General features: G+C 42.5%; 2 protein-coding genes across 2 annotated transcripts in view; both read right to left on the bottom strand.

The window, feature by feature from the left end:
* Positions 1-4,020: 4,020 nt before the first annotated feature.
* Positions 4,021-8,742, bottom strand: ZAR1 (zygote arrest 1). Its single transcript, XM_056551639.1, has 4 exons — positions 6,661-8,742; positions 5,980-6,072; positions 5,829-5,903; positions 4,021-4,304 (listed from the first exon to the last, which is right to left on the bottom strand). The coding sequence occupies exons 1-4, from the start codon at positions 7,279-7,281 to the stop codon at positions 4,161-4,163; spliced, it is 933 nt and encodes a 310-aa protein (XP_056407614.1). The 5' UTR covers positions 7,282-8,742; the 3' UTR covers positions 4,021-4,160.
* Positions 8,743-19,644: 10,902 nt separating this feature from the next.
* SLC10A4 (solute carrier family 10 member 4) overlaps positions 19,645-22,295 on the bottom strand; it is a 41,868-nt gene continuing 39,217 nt past the window's right edge. Inside the window, exon 3 of the mRNA XM_056557695.1 lies at positions 19,645-20,222. Coding sequence (XP_056413670.1) covers positions 19,713-20,222 — 510 coding nt within the window. The 3' untranslated portion in view covers positions 19,645-19,712. The remainder of the gene's footprint in view (positions 20,223-22,295) is intronic.

Here is a 22,295-nt window from a genome sequence, read left to right as displayed (position 1 = left end):
TGCAAAAGGATTTTATCTGTTTGGATCCGATATTGTTCAGTTAATAAACCAAAAAATATTGTTCAGAGCATGCTCAGAAGTAAAAACAGATGAAAAAAAACGGATGACATTAAAGGCTCATCCGTTTTCCATAGACTTCAATGTTAAATTTACTGTATCCATTTTTTCTTCAATTTTTTTTTTGACTGGAGAACAAATACTGCATGCACAGTCTTTTCTCCCGTAAAAAAAAAAAACACCGAAATGAGCGCAAACGGGTGCAAACGGATGTGAAAGGATTGTATTATTATAAGGATTGGGATTATTTTACAGCCGTTTGTAATCCGTTTGCAAGCAGCAAACAGGGGAGAGACTGTTGTGTGAACGCACCCTAACAGTTCCCTATGGGGACTAAAGTGAAAAAAAATTGTAAAAAATGTGAATTAACCCCTTCCCAAAAAAAAAATTCCCATTTTCAAAAAAAAATGTAAAAAAAATATAAAAAGGCCCTTTCTCTTATAAAAACGAAACAAACTTTTTTTCCATTAAGGGTACGTTCACATGGGCGGATCTACAGCGTGTTTTATGCTGCGGATCTGCCGCTGAAGGACCGCTACACGCTGCCTTTAGATGTACCTTCTCGGACCGGCAATACACCGCTACGAGCAGACACACTGAAGCGATGTGCCTGCAGTGTGTGCGCTCATAGCAGCGTATTGCTGCTCCGAGCAGGCACATCTAAAGGCAGCGTGTAGCGGTCCTTCAGCAGCGGATCCACAGCATAAAACACGCTGTGGATCCGCCCGTGTGAACGTACCCTTAAGGAAACAAAAAGTCACATGACAGTATCGGCGAGTACTTAAGTAAAAGGTACTCGTGTCTTAAAAAAAATGGTATCGGGACATCCCTACCCGGCTTCCATGCTGATCAGCTGAGAGCGGAACCAGAAGCAGTTGAGTCTGTATTATGTGTAGTGGCGGTGCCATCAATAGTTTTTCTTGTTTTTTCCTGGGTTGATTCCCATGTAGCATTTTTTTTGCAAAAAAAGCTATTGGTGACACTAGGCATGGGCAGGCATACATAAATGAATGGTGGGAATTTTTTATTTTTTTTTAAATGCAGTATGTTCTGCTGTTCGTGTACTTTATTGCATTTATTCCTTATATGTAAAAAAAAAATGCTTGTAAAATTAGGTGTTGGCAACTTCACATTCTTTAATAAGAATCTTAGAACCACATGTTAAGATTTACATGACTTGGGAAAAGAAAAACTCCCAAAATGTTTTTGTAGTATTTCTCAGGACAAAAAAGAAAATTAACGGAAGTCATCAAAGCGGTTCCCACCAGCTTATATCCGCCCCACCAACCTTGTCTGATCTTTTCCTGTAAGGGTATAGAAAGATAGGCCAGTCAAGGCTGGGGCAATGGGCAGGGGGAAGCTGCCTGGGGCTGGCTTTAGGTTCAGGCAGCATGAAAGTGATGGCAGGTTCCCTTTAGGTTTGGGCTCATGACTGGCTGGCTGCCCACCACACCACTCTGCTCTTGTATTACGTCTTCTGTCTCCTTGTTCCTTGGCAAAAAAGATAAAAATTATCGCCTCTTCCAAACCGGTACTAGAAATCAGCCCTTAGTTGTATTAGAAACAGACTGTTGTCCCTATCTTATATGAAGGATAGCCTTATACTTATCCTATTGTAATGAATAACATATTGAATATTTGTATGTTAAAACTAGGAGTATAATGGAAATGGTTAAATATACTATGTTGATAGAGGTAACAAAATGACATATGGACTGGGCCGCAGGGACCATCCAGGCGTCTGGTAGACGACCAGGCTCAGAATGGGCTGTGCAGCTGAGCCCAACATCCCAAGTGATATCAGCAAGTACTAAAAAAAAAAAAAAAAAAAGTATCTGGATATATCCCTATTGACTGTTGGTGTTTCAGATACATAATACTTAATTTCAGACACTTATGTGGGTGCATGTCCTTTCTACTATATGTTTCAATCACGACCACTGAGACCCCCCCCCTGTGATTTCTTGTACAGGGACCTGACTAGGCCTAGGGGCTTTTCATACCCAGCACATCAGCTGGTTGAAATACATCCCCTCCATTCATCTCTATGGAAGAGGTGGAGGCACACAAACACTTCTCAGATGAGTAGAGGTAGTGTTTAGATCAGCTGACCTGTGTGTGTTACTTCATGCACAGGAGCTTTCCTCAGATGGATTGATGAGCCAGAGAGCTCAGCCACATACTGAGTTGCTTCTTCATCCCTATTCACACTATGGATATTACACCAGAATCAAATTCCTTGTCAAAACTTCCAGCATGTGAATGGTGTAGCAGAATCCCATTTAAAAGGGTACTCCAGTGGGAAACATTTAAAATACAGGTCAAACTTAAAAAAATTTGATCATGCGAAAGTTAATTTTAGTAATGCAACTTATCTGCAGAAGGAAGCCTGAAATGCTCCAAAATCTCCTGGTAGACTGATGTGTTGACCCTGGACTTAATGAATCAAAGTGGAACACCACCAGCAGATGACATGGCTCCCCAAATCATATTTTGGGGTTTTCATGAGCTGTAAGCCACGGCTTGAACTATCTTGCTTTGCATTTAATGATAGATATTAGTTTCACCTTTTAAGTTGCATTATTGAAATAAATAAACTTTGCACGATATTCAAATTTTTCAAGTTTCACCTGTAAACTGGTGGCAAAAAGTTAAATTTGTAAATCACTGGAAAGAACTATACAGCAGCCAATACATACTGAAAGAATTAAATACAAGTTTACATATCTTTAACTTTGTTTCCCCACCAGAGTACCCCTTTAAAGGGGTACTCCGATGCTCAGCGTTAAGAAAAAAAAAACAATTTCCGAATGCTTAGAGCTGGGAGCTAGGGATGTAATAGCCCTGCCCCTCATGATGTCACCCCACCCCCTCAATGCAAGTCTATGGGAGGTTGTGTGGCTGCTTTCACACCCCCTTCCATAGACGCATTGAGGGGGCGGGGCTATGATGTCACAAGCTCCCAGCGCCAGCTCTAAACGTTGGGAACATTTTGTTCCAAACGCTGAGTAGCGGAGTACCCCTTTAAGTAAATTGAAAGCTGTTGCAAGCAGAACCTGGGCAGAATTGCCTTTCCGTGAATAGGCCTTAGGCTTACACACACGAAAATATAGCAAAACTAAAATCCCTTGAGCTGGTATTGAGTAATCGCTCACTGGATTAAGATATGCCCATTGTTCAAGCACCACACACACACGTAGATTTCTGGCATCATTTACTGTAAACCAGGCTGAAGGAGGCCACACCCTGCCCACCAATAACATTTCCACCCCACCAACAAGACGGAGGTGGTATTTGTGGTCGGGTGGAAGCACTAAGGTCAAATGTTGGGGGGTTCTTTGTAACACTGACCAGCACCAAGACCATTCAGGTCACTGCCATAGCCAAGGGATCTCTAAAAAAGGTCACGTTGTATCATTACAGTTCTGTCTTGGAGCAGTGAGGGGAACATGGCACCTCAGGTTTACTCCCCAGTGGATGCTGTAATACACTAAAGCTATATTCTTATGCTGAACAGGGTACTTATGGATTTAACCTAAAAGTACAGGATTTTTGGAGTCCTGTGGAGGGAAAGTTGTGCAGTTTTGGACATAGATGGAGACTAGAATTGACATCAAACTTCTGAAGGTAATAATGAGACGTGGGGGTGTCAAGAAGAGCCAGATCCCTTTTAGCAGTGTGGGAAATAACACCCCTGCCCAAATAAAATAAAAATGCCTGGAGGAAAGGTTTCTGGTTCAAAACCTATTGCTGTTCTGGAGCCATGCTGTAGTGCTACAGTGACGCCTTAGGCCAGATCTATACGGCCCATGACCTGCAGTCAAGACTTCTAGACATAATACTGACGCAATTGCACCTGTATTATGCCCATATGAATCTGGTCTTAACCAAATCTAGCAAATTAGACAAATCATCCAAAATTTTAACAAATATTAATATCCAATGCACACATCTGAACCCAGATATTTTATTCAGTATACTGATGGACATGCTGTCAAGAGTGTTTTATATAATGACCTCTTTAGCTACTCCAAAAAGAAAAGAAAAAAAAAGTACATAATCCGGCTTGACAGTAGGTAAGGAGTAGACGGAACGTGTCTGGATTAAATGATATACTTGAAACTGAAGGTGCTATCACAGGAGAGCCTCTTGCCCTTGCATCTCCCACACAGGTCCTGGCGGTGGGGTCTTTTCGGGTCTACATGACGCAGTTTCACAGGACAGATGCACCTTGTTTGTTTGCAGCTCTGAGGAGACAAAACATTTCGTATTTAATTCAATTGTGACATTTCACAGCCAGACGGCAGACCGGCAAAAGAGTTCAATTCTAAACCCAAAAGGAGGAAGCGATTTCACAGGAATACCGCTACAAAACTGATCTCAGCATAAAAAAATAATTAAAAAATATATTAAAAAAACTCTGTACACTGCAGTATGTTGCCCTCTGTGGCACAGCGTTTGGCTCTATACACATTTCATTTGAACCCATCTTCAGGAAATAAGACCAACGTATGCCACTGAACATATTGGCACACAGTGGTATAGGTATACCCTCTGTGCTATACTATAACTGTATGGGGGGGGGGGGGGGGTTGGAGCTTTCCCAGGACTTACACCCAACATTGATCAAACATAATGTGAACACAGCCTTATGGAGATCCTACCCTAGAGCCTGAGAACACTTCCACAATATGGAGCATAACCGTTTGTATGCCTCGGGGTTGACTGTATGGCTTTGTATGAAATCTGCAGCTCCTGTAGAACCCCATGAGCCTTCAGTGTTTCCATAGTACAGCTACATACAAGGTCATTAGACCCCAGATGGATGTCTGGATTAAATGGCATTTGTATGAAGCCAAGCTGCAGTACCAGGAAACCTCTGAAATGAGAAAAGACATGGCCCAATTCCTGTAGAAACCATGATGGGAATTTATCAAAATCTGTAAGGTAGAGCTATATATCCCCCACGTTGCTACACAAAGGGGGTACTCCACTCTTATCCAAAGGCTAGGTGATAAGATGTCTGATTGCAGGGGTCCCACCACTGGTGACCCCCACAATATAGCATGCGGCACCTACCTGTTTCTTGTCCGGAAGCGCTGGAGGGTCTGGGTCGCGACCACGGGAACGGAAGTCCGTGATGTCATGACTCCGCCCCATGTGACATCATGCCCCCTCCCATAGACTTGCATTGAGTGGTCGCGACCCAGACAAGAAACAGGTGGGTGCCGCATGCTATATTGCGGGGGTCCCCAGCAATCAGACATCTTATCCCCTATCCTTTGGATAGGGGATAAGATGTCTAGGGGTGGAGTACCCCTTTAATTTATTAAGCACACACACACACACACACACACGTCTTGGTAAATTGTGCGCACCCATAGAGCTCACACCATCTCTTCTATGTTGCGTGCTAAAGAACACGTTTACAATTCTCTGATGCTTTGACAGTTAGGTACGTGTCCTCCTATTTGCTCTAGAAAAGTGCTTTTGCGCATTTTTTAGTGCTGTAAAATCTAAATAAATCCAAGTCTACAGGATAAAGTGCTCTATGGTAAACATGAATGTAGACATCCTATGAAGAACTTGATGCACAAAAAAGTGCAAGGAGATGCTTTGCGCAAAATTACATTGTGCACAAATATACACTGAAAAAACCTTTATATCCTATAATAAATCTCCCCCCAGGCTCCCATTTGTATCACAACTTAAGGTTAAAGTGGTTGTATAAAAGATTGCAACATACAGAGGCTCCGGACAAGGCCACTTACCTGACACATGATATCCTCCACACGGTAAGGATTAAAGGATTTCTGACAAGTTCTGCAGAACTGCTTAAAGTAGACCTGACAGTAGAGAGAAGTATAATGAGTGTTTCTGTATTGTGCGCCACAGCCCTGCTGCACAAGATACGACACCCACCTTATTGGTGCCCTGCACGCACCATACATAGGCACTTTCCCAGCGAATGTTGCAGTCTTTACAGTGGTAATAGCCATACTTCTGTTCCAGGAACTGGGGGAAAATATATAAATAGGTTTTATAATAAGGTGTTTTTTATTTTTATTTTTTTTGGTGTGGTGGGACATTGTACTGGGTTAAGACCCTTTAGGGTGTGTTCACATGCTGCATACTGGTACCACTGCAGTTTTACCACTTCTTTTTTTAAATTACTCAAATACTGCCATGAAAAAAAACTAAAAAATAAAAATATAAAAATAAAAAACACCCACCCTTTGGGGAAGTAGTCTCAAACTGTGGCCCTCCAGATGTTGCAAAACTTCAACTCCCAGCATGCCCGGACAGCCAATGGCTGTCCGGGCATGCTGGGAGTTGAAGTTTTGCAACATCTGGAGGACCACAGTTTGAGACCACTTTTTTTTTTTTTTTTTTTTTTTTTAAAGACCTGATACACAATAGCTGGAATCTCATTGGTTGGAGTCTAATCTATCCCAAATTGTATTTAAAAAAAATAAAAAAAATCACCAACATGTTTTTTTCCTCCCTTGTACTATTCTTGTTGAGGAATTTTAGCAGAGTTTTTTTGAGAAAAAATAAAATCCTGATCAATGCAATTATCATTTTTGAAGATAAGTTACTTGCCTGGAATCGTAGTCTTGTCTGGCCAGCTGATGGGGTAGATTGGGCCTCACCCTCACTTTTGGCGTCCTCGGTTTCAGCATCGGTTTTATGCTCTTTATCGCTCACACTTTCAGCGGGCTCGTGTTTTGCAGCCTCCTCAGTAGTTTTTGGGGAGTCTTGATTCTCTTCCTGAAAAGTTGCCAGTCTCCCAGCGACAACAGGGGAGTATACAGCTATGGTTCTTGGGAAGCGTACGGTCTTAGTGGGGGATGCAGGACTTCCCTGGTCTGGAAGATCCTGCGGAGGTTTTCGGAGCACTCCAGGCCTCCTCCTCACTAGAGTTCTAGGGCCCAAAGAGCACTGGACAGATGCGTCCTGCCGGGGATTTACCTGGATGCCAACATCTCTGGTATTTGCTTTTCTCAGCCTTGGGGTAAGGTTGGGGTTTACCTGAGACAAGATCGCCTTCAACTGAGCTCTTTGGTAGTTATCAAAATATTCTCCAGTGTCCCCATAGTTGGAGAGGTAGTTCCTCTGCCTCCAGCTCATCCCTTTATTCTTAGGATTCAGATATCTATAGGAGTAAGGATTGTACGCTGAATACATGTAGTTATCCATTGCCTCTTCTGTGAAGCTAGCCATAATGTTTGGCCACCAGCACAGCCCAGGTGCTTCCTTAAATAGTGTTTGGTCTGATTGACAAGCTGGGTGTGGAGGGGATGTGGCTGCTGAAGTTTAGAGTTTGGATTAACATAGAAATATCCCAAAAATACAATGCGGCAGGCAAGGCCTACATTGTGACTTTGGTTGCTGTGTAAAATGAATGTGGTCCAGATGCAACAACCCCAAATCCCATTTATGGTCCCAACAGGTCACACATGACTTTACCGGCAGAGGCCTCAATGCAAGTCGCCTGCAACTGCAACCTGCTGGAACTTCTCTGTGATTTAGATATTTTTTACTAACAAACTGCAATGAAGTCACAGGCAAATGGCCCAAATGTTTTCGTAATACGTCATTACCCATAAGACCACTTTTTAATTTTTTTCTTTACACAATAGGGCACATCTACACAGAAGTATTTGTAGGGCATGTTCCCTCTATATGACTTGCCAACAATGGGAGTAGAGCTCAGCTGAGGGAATAAGAAAACCCTTTCTTGTTTGGGAATAAGATGCACCTCTCCAGCAGGCGGCGGAGACAATTGGCATCAATGGCTCCTCTAGACTGAACTTCTATCAGGTAATGTAACAAAGACTTGTCATTGACTTTTCAGGCTTGGTTTACAAATGCTGTTTTGCTGCATTTTTTTTTGCATTTTAAAACATAGGAAAAGTAGAGTCATTGCCCTTCGCAACAAATCAGATTCAACTTTGCATTTTGCAAAAGCCTTTGGAAAAATGTAAACCGCAAAATAACCAGCTAATATATGCGACGGCACCACAAGGTATGATAATCCTCTCCACTGCTTTATTTAGACATGGGATCCTTTATGCAAACTATTTCATTAGCCCAAAAAAAAATCTGAAGTTTGTAGAAAGTGGCCAATGATGGGAACATTTGGCAGATTGAGTTCTCAGCTGACAACAGCTATAAAATCCAATGTAACTGGTCACATGTTCAGCAGCTATTTGTCACCGGCCAATAATTGTTCGCTTGTACTTTACAGGCAATGATTGGTGGAAATGGACAAAATCAGGAGACCATTATCTCGTGTATGACCTGCTTCAGGGTACGATCACACCCCAGTTAATCGTAACGATCTGCATCCCGCCAAAAATAGGATGCCGACGTATACTGTTAAAGGAGCAGTGGAAACCATTCACTTCTATGGTGTTTTCTGGACAGATGCGCTATTTTGAAAATGCTACATCCCCCGTTATGAGTCGACTTAAAATAGCAGATATGTCCGCAACTAAATCAATTCTGGCTTTGGCTCAAAAACTGCAGTAGCAATTTTCCAAAAAGTGCCAGAAAAAATACCAAGTGGAAACTTAGCCTTAATGGGGGAGATTTATCAAGACCCGGCCAGAGGAAGAGTTGCCCATAGCAACCAATCAGATTGCTTCTTTCATTTTTAACAAGCCCTCTGCAAAATGAAATTAGCGATCTGATTGGTTGCTATGGGCAACTGGGCAACTTTTCCTTTGGACAGGTTTTGATAAATCTCCCTCAATGTGTGTTTTTTTTTTCCATGTTTTTTTTTTTTTAAAATCATTATACATAATGAAGGAGATTTATCGTAAAAAAAGTCGCACGTACTTGCGCACATGCAACTTTTCTATACATGCCGCGACTTTTTGATTTTTGCTTATTCCAAAGCACATTTTTGAAATATGCTCATGTAGTAATTTTAAATTTTTTTCCCCTTCGCAGTGGTCATGTATTTATCAAATGCGAAAGTCGCAATTTATGAAGAATAAAGTTGCATCTCCATTTATAGGGGTTCTCCAAAGGATAGGGGATACGATGCCTGATCGCGGGAGTCCCGCCACTGGGGACGCCCGCGATCATGCACGCGGCACCCGGTTTGTAATCAGTCCCCGGAGCGTGTTCGCACCGGGTCTGATTACTGGCAACTAAAGGGCCGACGGCGTGTGACGTCACTCTCCGCCCCTCAATGCAAGCCTCCCATAGACTTGTATTGAAAGGGGCGGGCCGTGACATCACGATGGGCGGACCCGTGACGTAACGATGCTCCGGCCCCTGTATTGCCCGTCATTACGTGCAGAGCGAACTCGCTCTGTGCTGTAATGATAGCGCAGTGCCGCAGCGGGTGTCCCAGGGCTCCCCAGCAGCGGGACCGCGGCGATCTGACATCTTATCCCCTATCCTTTGGATAGGGGAGAAGATGTCTAGGGGCGGAGTACCCCTTTAAAAAAAAAATACATCCATAGTAATACAGCCTCATGCACATTTTGGGGTGTTTATTTTATATATTTTTTTTTTTAGTGGCTTCACTATTGTTTATGTGCCTGCTGGTGCTGCGCTGTCTTACTTCTTGATGTAAGCTCCGGCCTCAGCGCAGCGACACAAGACTCCGCCCACCAACATCACAAAATGCGGGCTCAAAAAAAGTACGGATATTCATGGTGCTGCATAGTATGTTTTTAACCCCTTCCCAACAGAGGACTTATGTATACGTCCTAGCGATCTCCTGCACTGCTGCGGGCAGCACAGGAGATCGGAGGGGGACCCGGCTGTCAATCACAGCCGGAGTCCCACCGCAGCTGCCAGGGCCGTGATCGTGCCGGTCCCGGCAGCATTAACCCCATAGATACCACGATACGATCGCGGGTCGTTGTTGGTTGCTATGGCAGCGGGAGGTCAGATCATGACCTCCTGTCTGCCTGCTACAGAAGTCTGTGAGATCCAGCCACAGGCTGTACTGTGTGCAGCTGATCGGGTCATACTGTGCTGCAGTACAAATGTATTGCAGCATAGTATAACCAGTAAGAAGTGTAAAAAATTAAATAAGTTTTTAAATAAAAGTATGAAGTGTAAAAAAAATAAAAAAAAATTTTATAAAAAAAAAGCCCATTTCCCAACAAAAGGTAGCACATATCGCAGAAATGATACCAATGAAAAGCAAAGCTCATCTTGCAAAATATAAGCCCTTACTCAATGGTGTCGGGCGAAAAATAAAAAAGTTACGGCTGTTGGAAAATGAATGGCAGAAAAAAAAATTTTGATCAAAAAAGAAAAAGCTATATAAAATGGGTATCGCCATAATCGTACTGACCCACATAAAAAATATAACATCACTTTTACTGCACCGTGAACACCATACAAATTTAAAAAAAAAAAAACGCCAGAAATTTTCCAGTTTTTCACAATATTATGGAGTTTTTCACAAAAAATGCTGCATGTGCCAACAAAAATGCACCAGTTATATAAAGTACAATATGTCACAAAAAACAATATCAGAATCGCCCCACTTCGAAAAAGCGTTCAAAATGTATTACCATTTAAAGAGACATGTCAAATAAAAATAAAAATAAAAAAGAGCCTTGTAATTAAGGTAAAAAATGGGTCCGTCCTAAAGGGGTTAATATTTTTTTCTTTCTGAGGAGGGTGGATGGGTTTTTGCGGGATAGTTGGAGTGCAGCTATTTAGTGGCAGGCAGGCCAGGCAGGGTGTCACCCGATGCAGTACGCCCCCCCCCCCTCCCCCCCTCCCCGTCACTCTCTAGCTGGTAATAAAGGGTAGAACTTCGGTTATTAACATAAGGGAAAACTTTTCTGCTTTAAAAAAATCCATTTGTAAGGGGGTTTCCCGGGTTTTGCTTACGTGTGATTTATTTATCAAGGTCGTGCGACTATTTGATAAATAGGTCGCATGGAAGCAAAAATAAGTATAAAAACAATTGTCATATAAAAGCCATATGTGTGAAAAGAATGATAAATCTCCTTCAATGTGATTCTTTAATCATTTAACTCAAGGAACTTGGAGATAGGAAAATGCCAGAATGAATGCCCACATACATGTGCACTTGCAGTATTTTTAGCGCTTTTTTTCAACCTATAGAGGTCAATGGGAGGAAAACCCCATACTAAAAAAAAAGCACAATAGCCAGAACATGCAGTGATTTAAAAAAAATAAATAAAAAAACTGCCACTAAGCCAAAAAGCTCCACTAGAGGGTGAAAAAACACCAAAGACAGACACCCCATGTAGGTATGGCATTTGCTATTTCCCTATGGTCTCCCAGCTAACACCTGGCTGCAGCATTTTTTAGCCAAAAACCCTCCATCCGGCATATATTACATAAATTGTGCCATACATACAGTTTTCACTGGGATTTGCTTTTTCGAATAACGGAGCTGTCTGCATTTTTCTATTCAACATATAAGTGAAAACCCCGACAGAAACAACCCAAACAGAGGCCTCCATTTGGATGATTTCTGTTAGGCTAGAACTGTCACGCAAAAAACGCCGTTAAAAAATGCCCAGATGTTAGCTGCAAGTCAATAGTAAACTGCAAAATGGCAGATCCACTTGGTGTTTTTTAGTTTGGCTTTTTTTTTTTTATCCTTTGGGTGTTTTTCAGCTATTTTGGGCTCAGAGGCTGGTTTCCAAAAACCTCCTTGAAATCCTAGTTTGGCGTTTTTGTCGGGAAAATCTTGGAGTTTTCCTCCCGTAGAAGTCTATGGGAGTAAAAAAACACCAAGAAATGCACCATGTGGGTTTTAACTTTGGCGTTTTTGCAGGTGGTTTTTATTCTTTTTTGGACTTTAGCGATCCCAAAAAGTGATTGAGATACCTTTTTTATTAAAATTTCGTAGGGTACCATTAAAAAAATTATAAAAAAAAGATACAGTAGTAATGGAAAAAATTGTATTTAACGAAATTTTACATAACAAAATTTTTATTAATTTTTAAACAGGGATCAATTTATGTGGGCGGGTAGGGCACCAAAAATGTAGCCGACAATAATAAAAATGTAGTGTGTGTGTGTGTGTGTGTGTGTGTGTGTGTGTGTTTTTCACTTTTTTTTTCTTTTTTGAATTTTTTTTTTAGGTATTACTACTATTCCCAGCATGGAGCAGTAGTACCTGTACTAATTGACAGATCGCCCTGGGTCCGTTGCGATCTTCCAGTATAATGTATAGCTGCGGCGGCCGCTCTTCTATGGTCCCCTGCACTGCCATATATATACAACTATTCATATTTCCCGCAGAGAGCTGTGATTGGCCAGATGGTTCCAGCCAATCACAACTCTCTGTGGGAAATATGAATAAGTGTGTGTATGTATATATATATATATATATATATATATATATATGTATATATATGTCAGTGCAGGGGACCATAGAAGAGCGGCCGCCCGCATCTATACATTATACAGGAGGATCACAGCCTGTGTCAGGAGTGACATCCGCTGTGATCTTTCCTTAACTGCAGGTACTACTGCTCCCAACATGGAACACACTCTGCTCCATGCTGGGAGCTGGAGTACTTGTATTAATAGACAGATCACAGCGAGTGTCACTCCTGACACCTGTTGCAATCTGTCTATTAATGCAGGTACTACAGCTCCCAGCATGGAGCAGAGTGTGTTCCATGTTGGGAGCAGTAGTACCTGCAGATAAGGAAAGATCACAGCGGATGTCACTCCTGACACCCGATGCGATCATCATATCTATTGCAGAGATGCGGAGCGGCTCTCTACAGCGCTCACATCTCTGCACTATAGTCCGGCCAGTGATATGAATAGAACATCACTGATCGGCTGACACCATCCGGCCAATCCCCACTCTGGATGGAAAATATGAATGAGGTGCATTTCTATTCACATCACTGGCCGGAGTATAGTGCAGTGATGCAAGCGCTGTAAAGAACCATTCCGTATCTCTGCTATATTATGGACGATCACATTGGGTGTCAGAAGTGGCACCTGGAGAGATATGTCTATTAGTACAGGTTCAACTACTCCCATCATGGAGCAGTAGTACTACCAAAAAAATGTAAAAAATAGAGAGAAAAAAATATATAAAAAAGAAAAATTTCGTTAAATAAAAATTTATAAATAAAAATTTGAAAAAAACGCCAAAGGGGCCAAAAAAGGCAAATTCCACACAAAGGTAAAAACGCCAGAAAAAAAAGCAAAACGCAGGGAAAAACAGTTTTTCCGACGTTTTTAAGCCTATAAAAACGCAGTGCAAAAACCTCAGTGGAATCTTAGCCTTAGGGTGAGAACACTTGATCAAATTCTTCCATTTCTTACTATTAGAAACTGACATCATACAGTAACAAACCACGATGAAACCTGATCATGTGTTTTCAACCTCAGGGTTTTAATAGCTTTAGCAAAAAGGTGACAGCAAACAGCGCCCAACTAATGTGTCTGAACACACCCTGATGTTCATCAGCATAGATGTGCTATACCAGCAGAAGACTAGATCCAGTGCCATTGCTGGCTAAAAGGGCTCCCTGCCAGGGCTGGTGCAAGGATTGTTGCCACCCTAGGCTAAAACTAAATTTGCCGTCCTCTTGACTCTGTCCATTGGGTAAAATTGACACGCCCCATGCTGGCTGAGCAAGTGGTTTGGATGCTGGTTGTCTAACTTTCTTGCGCCAGGCAGAGCAGCCCCCCCCCCCCCTTCAAAAGGGCGCTCTAGGCGGCTGCCTATTTTGCCTATAGGCAGAGTCGTCCCTGTTACCCGCTGTGGGAAATCCGCTGTCATTTATGTTAATATTCACTTCAGTGGGTCTGCTGAAAGTCCACACTAGTGGTAGATTTACAGATTGCTGGTGGACCCGTTAAAGTTATCGGTAGCGTAACTCGCAGTGGATTTCACCAGCTGTGAATTACGATTGTGTGAACATACCCTATGGGTAATACTGCGTTCATGCTCATGCTGCTTCCTGCGGCCAAACAGAGTCCCGAGTCCTCGAGCGCAGAGGAGCCCCTTCATGTTTTGTAACTAAAACCACCATCACTTTGCCAAGAACAGGGTGAGTGCTACGTTATCCTTATCTTTCTATACTGTATGTGCTTATGCTCTGGATTGTCTACAGTAACATACATTTTCCTAGCTTTCCTGGCCGTAACAGTCCCCAGATCTTAAAGGGAATGTATCACCTAGATTTTTATTTTATCCTGATGGCCAGTTACTTAAAGGGGTACTCCGCCCCTGGCATCTTATCCCCTATCCAAAGGATACGGGATAAGATGTCAGATCGCCGCGGTCCCGCTGCTGGAGACCCCGGGGATCGCTGCTGCGGCACCGCGCTATCATTACTGCACAGAGTGAGTTCGCTCTGCACGTAATGACGGGCGATACAGGGGCCGGAGCATCGTTACGTCACAGCTCCGCTTCTCGTGACGTCACGGCCCGGCCCTTTCATTACAAGTCTATGGGAGGGGGCGTGGCAGTCGTCACGCCCCCTGCCATAGACTTGCATTAAGGGGACGGGCGGTGATGTCATGAGGGGCGGAGCCATGACGTCACGCTGCTCCGGCCCCTGTATCGCCCGTCATTACGCACAGAGCGAACTCGCTCTGTGCAGTAATGATAGCGCGGTGCCGCAGCGGCGATCCCCGGGGTCCCCAGCAGCGGGACCGCGGCGATCTAACATCTTATCCCCTATCCTTTGGATAGGGGATAAAATGCCAGGGGCGGAGTACCCCTTTAAACTAATTTGTTTCTATTTTCTGATTGTAATTTTTTATGGGGACTGCCATTTTGCATGAGCTTTTTAACGCATGAGCTTTTTAACAGCATTTAATGATATGCTTTACTGCAGCGGGAATAGGACACCAGAGACATTGTGGGAGCACTGGAGTTAAGTAGGGGTTTGTTTTTAAAGGGGTATGCCGGCGCTTAGACATCTTATCCCCTATCCAAAGGATAGGGGATAAGATGCCTGATCGTGGGGGTCTGGCCGCTGGGGACCCCCGTGATCTTGCACGCAGCACCCTGTTTAAAATCAGTCCCCGGAGCATGTTTGCTCCGGGTCTGAATACTGTCGATCATGGGGCCCCATCCCATAGGCTTGCATTGAGGGGGGCGGAGCGTGATGTCACGCGGGGCGGAGCCTTGACGTCACAGCGCTCCGGCCCTGTGATCGACAGTAATCAGACCTGGTGTGAACACGCTTCGGGGACTGATTTTAAACAGGGTGCGGCGTGCAAGATCATGGGGATAGGGGATAAGATGTCTAAGCGCCGGATTACCCCTTTAAATATACTGTAGAATGGCCATTGAATGGCCATTGATCCTGTCAGCATTGGCCAATATTCCTGCTGAGCCATTTTTTTTACCTAATGGAATCTACCCCACAAAGGAGGTCCCCCACTAATAAAGTACCATAATAACCAGGTCCTATAGTCTACCTGCTCTTTTGTAGAGAAGAATGGTTTTGGTGGATTGACAGTAAATTTCAATAATCATATTAGAATTAGCGATTTGTGACTGGAGGGCAGGCTTCCCGCAGCGCTAATGTACGTAGATCATCCCAAATATAATACAAGACAGGCATTTCTGAGAAATAAATGACACCATTGCTCTTGGCTCAGCACAGTAATAATTCCAGATATTTATGGTCACATTCACATGGAGACACATCTGTCACCTCCGCATAAACCCACAGTCACTCACTGTACATTAAACTTGAGCAGCTGGGGATTCTGGGTAATGAGTGAAGCATGCAGACCGTATAACAATAAGATCCTGGAGCAGAGTTTGCGCAGGTTACACACGGCTGTCCATAACATGATACACTTTACACTATCCCACCAGCCTAAGCCAGTGCATTCTAATACACAGTCCATATACTCATATACACAACACTATTCACAGTTTGGTCATTCTTTAGGCTTCGGAGCCAGTCTGCAAAGGAAGGAGAAACTGTCCCTGAAAACATCCAGTCTTCAGTATATACTGATTCAGCATAAAGAACAATGTCACTTGTCCTATATTCTCCATATTTAAAGGAAAACTCTACTTTTACACAACATATTTGTTTAACATTTTATGTAGATTTAATACTGTGGAACGGGTTTAATACTTCACTTTAATATTCTCTTCTCCATTTACACATAATTCTGACGTCTGCTATACACGCGGGGTGGGGGGTGGGGATCTCCTGTACAGGGTCCTGGCTCTCCTTCTTAATGGAGCTTGTTGACCACTGCAGGACACGATGGCCTCCATGCAGCTCTATGTGTGAGCCAAAAATTCCCGAATTCAGTGCTACGGCTGTCCCATAGAGATGCACTAAAGGGGCGTGTCAGCCATTGATTCGTGCTCCGCACGGACATTCCGCAGCAGCAGAGTCCCATTAATTTTAATGGGATTCTGCTGCACTGTTCACATGGCAGAATTTCCGTGTCAGATGTTTCTGAATTCAGACTCCGGCGTCCCATGTCTATTCTTCCTGCAAGGTCTGCACGGAAATGCACTACAGTCAATGAGACGGCGCATTTCTGAGCTGTCCTTGCGTCGGCATGCTCTGCCAGCGCTCCGCTCTCAGTAGAATGTCCGCACGGAAATTTTCCGTACAGACATTCCACCATCTGAACATAACCTGAGACAACAGTACCTGCTTATTCCAGAGAGCTGAAAGGTTGTGAACATCTTAAGACAGCTCTTTGCTTTTACCCATCATGCAATGTGTTTTGTGTGACACCTTTGTCAATAAGACCTTTTTGTAACCATCAGTTGGGACTGAACCAGCTGATCATTCTTTGCACTGACAAGGGGCTGGATTGCTTTTTAATTACTGCTAGAGTTGTCTTTGCTTTCCATGCCTTTTTTGCACCTCCCCTTCAACATGTGTTTGATTCTTTTTTCCTGTTTCATTTCACATTATTAAACATAACTTATTAGTTTTGGTTTCTTTGTATACTAGGGTTAATACCAACATCAAGTAAAAATGTTATGTCAATAGCACCTTTGAAAATATATTTTTACTTTCTTCACCTGCTGTATAGTGGTTACCCTAAATCCTGTATTTTTACATATTAAAGGAGATGTCTGGCGCAGACTTTTTCTATTCCGTCCTGCAAAAGAAGACAAAACAAACTTTCACTTACCTCCATATGTTCTCCCGGAGCTCCGCAACAGCTGATCGGTCAGCCGGGCTGTCTGCTTCCTACTTCCTTTAGCCCGGTACATCACATGGAGCTTCAGCCTATCACCGGCTGCAGCGATGTCCCGCCTCGGCTGGTGATGGGCTGAAGCGCTGTTGCGGAGCTCCGGGGCAACATATGGAGGTAAGTGAAAGTTTGTTTTCTTTTTTTTCTTTTGCAGCCCAGGGAGGAAGGAATAGAAAAAGTCTGTGCTGGACATCTCCTTTAACACCAAAAAATTGGCACAAATGTATTGATAAATCTGCCCCACCAAATCTGATCAAATAAAAATGATGTCTCTCTCCTTATATTCTATCCTGATCTAATACAAGAGAACTGGAAAGATTTTGTGACCGTGAAAGCTTGATAGAAGAGAGTAACTCATTGGGGGGCAGTGCCATCAAGACCGGTGTTTAATTACAAAATGTGTGCAAGTAAGACGCCTCAAATGTGTTTAAGAGGCACAATCCTTAATAAATCTGGTGCATCGTTGACTTTACCTCACACTTTGAAATTCTGTTAAAAAATATCTAAATGTTCTACCATGAGTTTAGTAAATATGTTAGACCCTCTCTTGCTAAGCGTCACCCACCCTAAGTGTTTAGAGAGAGGTAAAAAATACCAAGAAGTCATCAATTTATCCCCAGATGAGGTTTGCACTAAAATATGTGACTTTTCTAGGGTCTGGAGTACAGGGAATAATACCCCCCCCCCCCCCATTGACTCCATATTTATTAGTGACTTCATACATTTAGGCAAATGCTTTATGTTGTAGACTATAGTGAGGGTATTATACATTATGATTATTTAGATATACTGTGAATTTAAGGTATTTATACAGTGAAATTCCTTTAAAGGGTACCTTTAATGAAAAAAACTTTTGATATATTATAGATTAATGTATGCAGAATAACTTTCCAATAGCATGTTATTAAAAATTATGCATCTTTCTATTTAATTTTCCACGTTGAAAAAATGAACACTAGGGGTCTCCCTACCAGTCCTTTTTTTTATAGATTTCAGACTCATGCTGGAGTCCTAAGTCTCAGACTGCAGCCGGGACACAGACAAACTCAGCACTGCTCCCTGCCAAGGAGTTTGTCTGTGTCCCGGCTGCAGTCTGAGATTTAGGACTCCAGGATGAGTCTGGAATCTATATAAAAAAAAAAAAAAAAAGGACTGGTAGGGAGACCCCTAGTGTTCATTTTTTCAACGTGGAAAATTAAATAGAAAGATGCATAATTTTTAATAACATGCTATTGGAAAGTTATTCTGCATACATTAATCTATAATATTTAAAAAGTTTTTTTCATTAAAGGTACCCTTTAATGGTCCATCTGATAATCTGACGCCTGTTTTAGCACTGATCTGCTGTATAAGACTATTGGCAGAAGGTGAGCAGAGAGAGCCAGTATAAGGCTTTTCCAAGTATAGTAGTGCAGTTTGTGGTATAATATGTAACTTTAGGTTCCTTCCCAATGATTCTCTACTAATACAACAATTTTTTTAATACTTTTCTCTTTCTGATAATTCAGAAAACCTAATATGTTTGGTAGGCATAAGATCCAATGGATGGAATAGTAAAGGAATTTTACTACAGATTTATGTATCTACCAACAAATGTTTTGGCAACTATGAACTTTGCTGTAAACTTGACTGCAGACATGCAGAACGTGACCTTAAAGGGGTCCTCCACTGGAAAACTTTTTTTTTTTTTTTTTTTTTTAAATCAACTGGTACCAGAAAGTTTAACAGATTTGTAAATTACTCCTATTTAAAAATCTTAACCCTTCCTTTATTTATCAGCTGCTGTATACTACAGAGGAAGTTTCTTTTTGAATTTCCTTTCTGTCTGACCACAGTACTCTCTGCTGACACCTCTGTCCATATCAGGAACTGTCCAGAGAAGGAGCAAATTCCCATGGCAAACCTCTCCTGCTCTGGACAGTTCCTAAAATGGACAGAGGTGTCAGCAGAAAGCACTGTGGTCAGACAGAAAAGGAAATTCAAAAAGAAAAGAACTTCCTGTGGGCAATACAGCAGCTAAGTAGTACAGGAAGGATTAAGATTTTTAAAGGGGTTATCCAGGTAAAAACTTTTTTTTATATATCAACTGGCTCCACAAAGTTAAAGAGATTTGTAAATTACTTCTATAAAAAAAATCTTAATCCTTTCAGTACTTATGAGCTTCTGAAGTTTAGGTTGTTCTTTTCTGTCTAAGTAATCTCTGATGACACGTGTCTCGGGATCCGCCCAGTTTAGAAGAGGTTTGCTATGGGAATTTGCTTCTAAACTGGGCGGTTCCCAAGACACGTGTCATCAGAGATTACTTAGACGGAAAAGAACAACCTTAACTTCAGAAGCTCATAAGTACTGAAAGGATTAAGATTTTTTAATAGAAGTCATTTACAAATCTGTTTAACTTTCCGGTACAAGTTGATTTAAAAAACAAAAAAAAAAAGTGTTTTCCAGGGGAGTACCCCTTTAACCCAGTGCAGTTATGATGGAGGCTCCTTGGTTACAGAGTTTTGTTCTTCTGATGTCACAGCCCCATATGATATCTCATTAATCTCTTCCTCCTTCAGCTTTCTATATGATATATCCGTGTCCTCCTCTTCGTCCATAGGTTCCTGCTTGTGGAGAACTTCCTTTCGGTACAGTTTATACACTAGGACATATATCCCTGCCTCCGCCGCTTGGAATAGTGCGTATAGCAGTGGGAACATATACATGCTTCCTATGAGATGTGCTGGGAAGGCGAGCTTCAGGAGAGCTGTGCAGAGCTGGACGTTCTGACACCCTGTTTCCAGAGACACGGTTCTCCTGCAGTTGGGGGGCAGGTTAAATAAAGTTGCCAGTCCGTATCCCATTGAATAGCCTATAATAGGCATGATCACTGCTACTATATACACGGATGGGGGAATTGTAGACAGAAGCTCAGGTCCCAGCATTGCACCAGTAAGGATAAAGAGAAGGACTAAGGTGATGAGTAGGGACCAAAGAGACACCTAAAGGAAACAAAAAAGAAGAGATAACTATGCTGTCTGCAAATATTGGTCATTATACTAGGCATGAATAGTAATGAATAGAAATCTATACAGTGACCCCCCCCCCCCCCCGACCTACGGTGGCCCCAACATACGATCATTTCAACATACGATGGCCTCTCAGAGGCCATCGCATGTTGAAGGCAGCATCAACATACAATGCTTTTGTATGTCGGGGCCATCGCATAAACGGCTATCCGGCAGCGCAGACTGCTTCAGCTGCCACCGGATAGCCGTTTACAGTGCCCCATGTGGTCCGCTGACGATCACTTACCTGTCCTCGGGGCTCAGGCCCCTCCTCTTCAGGATCCCCTGCATCGTCGCCGTTCTCCATCGTCGTCATCACGCCGCCGCGCACGCCGTCCAGTCATCCAATAGGAGAGGCGTGCGTAGCGACGTGATGGCGGCAACGGAGGGCGTGGATGTCGGGGAAGCAGAGGCCTTGGCGGAGCGTCGGGGACACCCCGGGGACGCGGCTACAGCGATTGAAGGCGACATCCAGGGCAACGGTGACGAGCAGCGACGGTCCAGAGCGGCGGGGACACATGAGTATAACCTCCAATACCAGTGTTCTTCAACCTGCGGACCTCCAGATGTTGCAAAACTACAACTCCCAGCATGCCCGGACAGCCGTTGGCTGTCCGGGCATGCTGGGTGTTGTAGTTTTGCAACATATGGAGGTCCGCAGGTTGTAGACCACTGTCCTATTCTTTCTATTGCACGGATCCCTCAACATACGATGGTTTCAACAAACGATGGTCCATTTGGAAGGGATTACCATCGTATGTTGAGGGACCACTGTACATAGAAATGTTGGCACGGCTTTACCTGCAGAACTCAATTGTAACTATAGGGTCTCATTCATATCAAGTTTTTGCTTTCTGCACTATATATTAAAATACAATCATGGAGGTATTAAGATGGTGTATCCATATCATAGCCATAGGCTTCAGTAGAGCAAACATGGTCTACTTCATACCAACATACACTTTAAAGGGGTATTCCAGGCCAAAACTTTTTTTTATAGATCAACTGGCTCTGGAAAGTTAAACAGATTTGTAAATTATTTTTTATTAAAAAATCTTAATCCTTCCAATAGTTATTAGCTTCTGAAGTTGAGTTGTTGTTTTCTGTCTAACTGCTCTCTGATGACTCACATCCCGGGAGCTGTGCAGTTCCTATGGGGATATTCTCCCATCATGCACAGCTCCCGGGACGTGACATCATCATTGAGCAGTTAGACAGAAAACTTCAGAAGCTAATAACTATTGGAAGGATTAAGATTTTTTAATAGAAGTAATTTACAAATCTGTTTAACTTTCTGGAGCCAGTTGATTATATATATATATATATATATATATATATATATATATATATATAATATAATATAAAAAGGTTTTGCTTGGAATACCCCTTTAATTGAAGAATAGAGAAGCATTGAAGCCTATGGCAATGCTACAGGTAAGTCATGATCTTAGTTTGAAAACCAATGGTATTCCGATATTTACCAGCAGTGGAAATGGAATGCGAATGGGATCTAAAACAAAGAAGATAATAGAAACCTCAAGAATATTCTCACAAAGTCAATGCGGGGATGACAATGCCAAATGGAAAACGTGCCACGGAATAAAAGGCAACCCAAAAAAATGACAGATATTTAAAAAGAAACTATTTAGAAAAAATGCTACAGTATATAAAAATGTAAAAATATGAAACCCAAAATAAGATTTTTTTTTTTAAGCTTAAGAAGCCACAAAAAATGTGCATAAACGAGGCATAAAGCACTTCTCTGAACTGCTGCAATTCAGGTTACAGTGGAGAAAAAAAAAGTATTTAGTCAGCCACCGATTGTGCAAGTTCTCCCACTTAACCCCTTAAGGACCAGAGGTTTTTCCGTTTTTGCACTTTCATTTTTTTCCTCCTTACCTTTAAAAAAATCATAACTCTATCAATTTTGCACCAAAAAATTCAAATGATGGCTTATTTTTTGCGCCACCAATTCTACTTTGTAATGACATCAGTCATTTTACCGAA

The sequence above is a fragment of the Hyla sarda genome, chromosome 1 (genome assembly GCF_029499605.1).
Source record: "Hyla sarda isolate aHylSar1 chromosome 1, aHylSar1.hap1, whole genome shotgun sequence".
Taxonomy (NCBI): domain Eukaryota; kingdom Metazoa; phylum Chordata; class Amphibia; order Anura; family Hylidae; genus Hyla; species Hyla sarda.
This window is presented reverse-complemented; position numbering and strand designations above follow the sequence as displayed.

Bases quoted from the DNA above. Each gene is read 5' to 3' on its own strand.
- ZAR1 (XM_056551639.1), bottom strand. From the start codon at position 7,281: ATGGCTAGCTTCACAGAAGAGGCAATGGATAACTACATGTATTCAGCG. The intron at 6,073-6,660 runs GCAAGTAACTTA...ATTTTCCCCCAG, and splicing joins AGACAAGACTACGATTCCAG to TTCCTGGAACAGAAGTATGG. The intron at 4,305-5,828 runs GTAAGTGGCCTT...TTGTCTCCTCAG, and splicing joins TGGAGGATATCATGTGTCAG to AGCTGCAAACAAACAAGGTG.